General features: G+C 44.6%; 1 protein-coding gene across 1 annotated transcript in view; it reads right to left on the minus strand.

Annotated features, from left to right (window-relative positions):
- Positions 1 to 693: 693 nt before the first annotated feature.
- Positions 694 to 7,500, minus strand: part of snx6 (sorting nexin 6) — a 9,462-nt gene continuing 2,655 nt past the window's right edge. Inside the window, 12 exon segments of the mRNA XM_035168433.2 lie at positions 694 to 2,437; positions 2,780 to 2,865; positions 3,617 to 3,776; positions 4,192 to 4,278; positions 4,507 to 4,546; positions 4,645 to 4,720; positions 4,847 to 4,952; positions 5,039 to 5,134; positions 5,632 to 5,755; positions 6,263 to 6,384; positions 6,985 to 7,095; positions 7,281 to 7,385. Coding sequence (XP_035024324.2) covers positions 2,384 to 2,437; positions 2,780 to 2,865; positions 3,617 to 3,776; positions 4,192 to 4,278; positions 4,507 to 4,546; positions 4,645 to 4,720; positions 4,847 to 4,952; positions 5,039 to 5,134; positions 5,632 to 5,755; positions 6,263 to 6,384; positions 6,985 to 7,095; positions 7,281 to 7,385 — 1,167 coding nt within the window. The 3' untranslated portion in view covers positions 694 to 2,383.

Consider the following 7,500-nt stretch of genomic DNA (forward strand, 5'->3'; position numbering starts at 1 on the left):
TATATGACTGAAATATTCGACTGGTTCAAAGTCTGATGGACTTTTAATACAAACTCCACTCTGCCCTCAGTTTTGTGGATATCTGAGGAGACCTGCACTGAACAAGTTCCTGACATGTTCCTCACATGTTCCTCACATGTTCTGCAGGTTCTGTCTGTGAGAACAAATGTCTGAGTCAGTGTCTCTGGACATGTTCTGGATCTTCTCCTGCAGCCTCCTAGTAAAATGTGTCATGTCAGAGTGAGTCCATGTGAGGACACAGCAGGACAATGTGTGGAAGCTTCCCAGTGAGCGAGTGGACGTGTTGATGAGGTTTCTAACACGTGACGGACGTGAAACTGGAAGAACACAAACATCTCAGGATGAAGAAGAGGAGCCGTACGTAGAAGACGAAGACGTCAACTTGGAAACACGAGGAGGTTCCAGATCTTCTGGTGATGAGGGCCGACGCCGGTGTGGATGAGCTGTAAACAACAACACTGATCTTTCCACAGCAGAGTTTATACGTCATGTCCGGCCTCCTGCTGCTCTACAGGCTCCGCCCCTGCTGCTCTACAGGCTCCGCCCCTCGCCTGGATGTTCCCACATGTTCAGAAACAAGCTGCTGCTTCACAAACACTAACTACACAACATGTCCAGGTGATATTTTCTGGACATTTTCTGTCCAATGGTCCCAAAAAACAGACTCTTGAGAAAAGTGTCTGTAAAGTTTATTGAGTCTCTGTTTGAGCAGCGTGTGTCACAGACCTGCTCCGATAGGAAACAACTCAAATGTTCTTTTTGTTCTTCTTTCATTTTATTTCTGTTTCATCACGTCTTCATCTTCAATCAGTAAATGGAAGCTTTGGTCACACAAGAGTGAAAAACATTCATATACAGTGCATTTAAAAAAAGAAGCAGGGACAAAAACAGTTTTCAATTTTTAAAACTTATGAAAAATCAAACAGAGCAACTGATCGATGTTAAGGCAAAACTGACCGAAGCCCCGCCCTCAACAGAACAACAAGAAAACATCTGACTCAGAGAAAATCAACAGAAGCTACAGTTAGTGAAGATGAAGGAGATGAAGAAGATGATTAGCGTTCATTAGTAACTAAAACAAACATGTACATATTCATATTTTATTTTGTGATATTTTACTTGAATAAGAACAGAAACAGAGCTGGACCCAAAACACAGCAGCACAGGAAGTTCACCTTCACAATAAAACAACCCCAACAGACACAGAAAGTGAGAGAGTGCGAGCGAGAGACACACTTCACGCATGAAGGGGAAGATGAGGATGAAGGTGAAGATGAAGGTGAAGGTGAGGAGTGACACTTCATCAGAGATGATCAGAAGAGACAGAATCCTGCACTTATTCAAATATCAGTCAAATATTTTGAAATCAAATCGTCCCCCTCGCAGACCGTCCCCTCGCACACCGTCCCCCTCGCTTAACCCCAAAAAATATGTTCGAATATTAAAGACAATGACACATAAAATTGATTAGGGCCAAAGAAAGAAAAAATTACACCGATAAAGTCATAATATTACAAGAACAAAGTTGTAAATTATTATTAATTTGCAACTATACAAGAATAAAGCTGTAACATTATGAAGTTGTAATTTTACAATAATAAAGTGATAATTTTCCTCCACGTGCGCTGTTAGATGGTGAATATCAGAGGATCAGTCTCTGTGTGACAATGAGTTCTACTTCATGGCTATTTGCTAAAAATGTATTTATCTTTTCTTAATTCTTGTAGAATTATGACTTTTTTCTCATAATATTACAAACTTATTCTCAACATATCAGATTTTGTTTCTTCAACGTGGCTCTAGTGCTCCTGATGATGAAAAGGTGATTACAAGATACGTTCTAGTCAACATGAGATGAAGAGCAGTTTACACTCGCTCTCGTCTGAGTGAAGTTCTGCTTCAGCTCCACTGAATTCAATCAAACTTTATGTGTTCAGACATTTAACTGACGGAAATCAACATTCAGAAAAATGAATTGAGCTGTGAACTGTTCTGACACTGATCAGCACCAATAAGGAATCATTGATACGGATCAATCATAGTCAGCCACATTAAAACTCTCAGGAGAGACAGAACCACACTGACCCGATACTGGACCTGTGGGAGGAGACAATGAGGAGGATGAGGAGGAGGATGAAGAGGAGGAGGAGGATGAGGATGAGGAGGGCAGTGATTGTTAGTGATGAAGATAACAGACTTCCTGTCACAGTTAACCCTTTGTTCTCTCTCTCTCTCTCTCTCTCTCTCTCTGGTCCAGAGTTCTCAGTGTTATCCGTCCCTTCGTCCAGGCTCCGCCCCACAGTTGGTGATGGGGGGGGGCAGGGCGATGGGGGTGTGTGATTGGGTGTCCGGGGTCGTACAGTTAGGTGTTACCTTTCAGGATCCCCAGGCAGCTCTGCACCAGCTGGAGGTTCCCCTGCAGGTGAGAGGGGGCGGGGCCAAGACACAGGTGAGCACATGAACAAACTGAAGCCGTGAAGCTCATCGTGAGACTGTCACTGCTGTTTCCTAACTTTCTGTAAAGTTCATGTTGTTCGGTAACTTAGTTTTTTAAGTAAACTGAACTCTGAAATCTTTCTATCTGAGGTGAACTCATCAGGAGACATACAATGCTTTTTACTGTTTCTGTGAATGTAAAACTTCTGCAAAGTTAAAAAGCCCAAAGTTGTGATGTCATCTTCACCTTACATGTGAGTGCCCCCCCCCCTAACTATGGTCTGATGTGACTGAGATGTTGGACTGTCCCTTCAGCAGGTACCTTGGCGTGTTTGAGCTCCAGCTCTGCCAGCTCCACCAGGTTCTTCCTGAACGCCGCCACTCGTCTCGTTTTAAAGTCTACGAGCTCTGCAGGCAACAAAAATCCAGCGTCAGTATCAGAGATTAGAGAAACGTGTGTGTGTGTGTGTGTGTGTGTGTGTGTGTGTGTGTGTGTGTGTGTGTCCAGTGAAGTTCTGATTCTCATACTTGGATTGTGAGTAACATCTGATATCACTGATCTGACCAGTGAATTTAAAGCATATATATTTTGGGGGGTATTTTAAGCCTTTGTTTGACAGGTCAGAGAGTTAGAAGTGAAAGGGGGGCCAGAGGGAGAGTGGGGGTGACACGCAGCAAAGAGCTGCGAGCCTTTGCAGCGGCCCGGGTTCGATTCCCGCTAATACCAGTGCATTTAAAGAAATAACTTACAGAAGGTATTTTAGCAGCTGTATGTTAATAACCCTGTATAAAGTGATGATACTATCAATGTTGTATGTGACTCCGATTAAATCTTTTGAAAAATAAACACTAGCTCCACCCTTGGAAACTGAAGTCTGTCAAACACTACACGTCTTCGTTTTACTGCTGACATGTTAGCTCACTTTGGCTAACGCTACACAACCAGAACTCACTTCTTCACTGCTCTAAAAACAGTACTAACATCACAAAGTATCTGAAGTTTTATCTGGTTGTAACTAATATATATACTTTAAAGACGTGGATCAATAGATTGATGTACTTGCTGATGCCCAACCCGACATTGCGGAAGGTATTGGAACATCTCCAGTACAAACTGCTGACACAGGGTCTGCAGGAACAACAAGGATCTGGATCACACCTTGCTTGGCGGACTCAGAGATCTTCTCAAACTTGTGGCAGCAGAGCTGCTGGCTGGTCTCGGCCTGCAGGACGTCTCTGTTTTTGGCTCGTGCTTTATCCAGAGCCTTGTTAGCGTTCTCGTAGTCTACCAGGGCCCGGCTCCTCCGGTACAACAGGTCCTGCAGCGGATCACATCATTAATATTCATTTTCCTCGTCATACTGATTATAACAGACCATGATTTTTAATTAGTTCATCTTTGAGTCCAAGTGACGACTTCTACAAATGTAAAGAAATTCCCGAAGAAGACTAGAGATATTATGTTGATGAGGCCAAAGACATGTTCTGTGAGGTCACAGTGACCTTTGACCACCTAATCAGTTAAACCGTGAGTCAGAGTCAACATTTGTACCAAGTTTGAAGAAATTCAAAGTGGTTCACAAGAATGAAACGGCCAGGCAGACAACCTGAAAACATACTGCCTCTGACCACTGGGTGTCACTAGAGCGGAAACTTAAAAATGGCCGTTGGTTGAGGCCGAGGTTTGACGACAGAATAACTCTGGACTGAGGCTGCAGCGGTGAGCGCACAGACCTTTGCAGCCTGCGACTCTCTCAGATAATATTTCAGGAGGTCGGCGAGCTTCAGGTCTTCATCTGCTGCGACTCGAGCTTCAATTTTCTGAAAGGAAACAACAGACAGAAGCTGAAGAACAGGTGAACTACCAAAAGACGGCGGCTGGTTTGTTCAAACTAAAACGAGACCAGCAGCGTTTACACACGTCGTGATTTAGAGGCTGGAAAACTCCATCAGGCGTAACCACAGCAACAGTGATGAGTTTTGAAACTTATGCATAGTTGTGTGGACGCAGCCACAGACTGATCATCAGAGATGTGAAAACAAACATACCCTCGTTTTCTCAAACAGCTCTGACACTTTCAAAAAGAACCTGAAACAGTAGAAACACGACACAGTTACTTAACAACTTCACAAACACAAAGTGTCATAATGACGTTTAAACACTTGAGCGTTAGCTGCAGTTCGTACTTGCAGAGGTCTGTGGAGTCCTGCGTTCCTAATGTGTAGAGAGACGAAGCGATTCTGTTGATGTCATCTGCAGCGTCTGAACACACGTTAAATCAAACATAATGTAAGTATAGTCAAATGACCCATGAACCCTGCACCCACACCTCAAGCTGTCGTGAAAATGCTCATTTCAATTTTCTATATGTTATGGATTGATTCTTACTTTTGTGTGAGCGAATCATTCTGTCGGATTTGGCCGAAGCGTCTTTCACTCGGTTGTGATATTCTAACAGAAACGTCTTCTCGTGCTCAAAGAAATCATCAACGTCCTGAAACACAGGAAAACAAATGAGGACAGAAGTGAGATGACACAGCTCAGGTGGAACCCCTGAACTCCAGGTTTTGCATTTGTCACCTTGACTCCGGCCACCAGGACGCCATCAGCTGATTTCACCACGTTCTTAAAGAAATCCTCCAGTTTCTCCTTCTTGTTCTTCCCTCGAACACTCAGCTGTTGTAAAGGAGAGGTCAAAGGTCACATGAATATAAATAACCAAACCATCTTTAACTAGAACATCACACCTCCACCAACAGCTAGGAAGCAACTTTTCAGGTTTGGGAAGCGGAACAGAACACGTTCCACGTTGGATGAGAGGAGCATCAGTTTCGCTGGATGCAGAGGAAAACACATTCTGTCTACAGACAGGAACACGCAGCTTTATTTCTCCTGCAGCGCCCCCTAAAGACAAGTGTCCTCACAAAGCTGACCGTCATAAAAACAGTTCTAAAAAGCTAACGTTAGCCCGACTGCTTCATCAGAGAGACAAGAGAGCTGCTGCTAGCAAAGTTAACTAGCTGTGACCATGTGGCTAACTCATGCTGCACAGTAAACCGCTACAATAACACTTAGCTGTGTGAGCACAGACACACAAACATCAGGACACACAACAGAGTCCAAGGAGAGATTCAGTCTACAGAGTGTGTCTGTGTGTGTGGAGAGTTACTCACATCCTGGTTGTACTCCAAGAAGACGTGGAAGTTGAGGTCCTTCCTAAGGACAGGATGAGCCGCCACACGGCACAGGAAGACCTCGTGCATGGCGACTGTCTTCTTAAAGATGGCCAGGTACTCTCTGAGTGAAAACACACAGCGGTCAGTGTGGTGCTTTTATCTTATTAGTAAGTTAGGCTTCATCCATACTATGAGTTAGTAGCATTAGTTTCAGAGAGTTTGGCTCCATATCAGTTTTAACCCCCGTCCAAAAACGTGACCACTCACTGGTCGGCGCTGTATTTCTACAGACATGGACACTGCACACGTAGGGGAACACAGATTCCCTAAATAACATCTCATCTCCTACATGTAAACTGATATACAGAATGTAACTGAACAGCAGGGTCAGTAACTCTGGGGATTGATTCTCCGCGTTGTTCTACTCCGGTAGCTGAGGCTGATGCTGAGTGAAGGAGGTCATGTGACAGGAGACCAATCAGAGAAGGCTACGTCGTGACAGAAAAAATGCAGCACCGGATCTTTGAAACTAAAACTGGACCAGCAGCGTTTACAAACTTCTCTGTTTCAGCGACTCTACTCTCTGGAGTCGTGTTGACGTAGCCTTAGCTAGTTCAAGTTAACTCACGCCTCCAGCTCCTGCTTCATCTTGGTGAACTCCTCCTTGGTCATGGAGCCTTCTCCCTCCCCCAGCTTCTGCAGCTTCTCTCTGGACGCATCAAAGTCTGGTCTGGGGGGGGCAGGGGGGATCTACAACAACATCAACAAGAGTCAGACAGGAAGCAAACACACAGACAGGAAGCAAACACACATGACAAATAAAACCTGATCCAACCGCAATAATTGAGCACTAAATGAAATACAGTAAAATAATCCAGCTCCAAACTCGCATTTAAATTTCAACCTATTTACAAACCAATGAATGTAATTTTACAATCAGCTGTGAATAGAAGATTTAATGTGAACATGTCAAATGTTACTTTTGTCCCTTCAGTTCGTCATAATGTGAATATTACAAAGAGGAGTCATTAATACAACCTGTGGTTTTCAGCCTCCATCTTGTTATCATGACGACACAGAAGTCTGAACAACGACTTCACAACAAGTGGAACCTTCTGAGGAGCAACGCTGGTCCAATAACAGTTCTTTATTTACAACTTGAGTTACTGACCAACATGAGAGAATAAAACTTGAACACTGAAGTGGCTGAACGTGATGTTTGTGTGTCCACAGTAAAAATCTGTTCAGTGTGGAAATGAAGAAACGTCTTTCTGAGCTGAACCAGCTGCTCTGTGCTCGCACTGTGTCGTCATCTTGTTGCACCCTTTGTGTGTGTGCGGTGTTTCTTACGATGTATCCTGCGTAGTCTTCATTCTCCACAAACGAGTCGTGCAGCCAGATGAACTCCTCGTGCTGTCGAACCACTGAGAACTCGTTCTGCTTGAAGTTAGGGAGCGTGCTCTGTGGAAACAAAATGTGCGTCACCCTGTCAGACTCATTTGAAATTTCAAAAGTAGTTTTCAGACCGGAACTGAAGTCTGACGTGTGCGTGTGCGCGTTAGTGGGCGGGGCTCCTCGTGAAAGCCCATCTGATGTCGATGGACACAAACCCCTCCCTCCACCATGTTCAGACCCCGCCCCCTCACCTTGGTGTGGACGGTGAACTTGACCTTGTCTCTCTCACTCAGGGCGTCGGAGATGTCGACCTGCAGCGTGGCGTCCGTCTGCAGATCCACGTTCACTGCCCGCGGCTGCAGGAGAACAAAGACCACATGTCCCATAATGCACCACACCCTCTGATCAGCAGACATTCAGGCGAGGGACAGTCAGCTGACACCAACTATTTAATAACCGGTCACATGATCA

The sequence above is a fragment of the Hippoglossus stenolepis genome, chromosome 10 (genome assembly GCF_022539355.2).
Source record: "Hippoglossus stenolepis isolate QCI-W04-F060 chromosome 10, HSTE1.2, whole genome shotgun sequence".
NCBI classification, from domain to species: Eukaryota; Metazoa; Chordata; class Actinopteri; order Pleuronectiformes; family Pleuronectidae; genus Hippoglossus; species Hippoglossus stenolepis.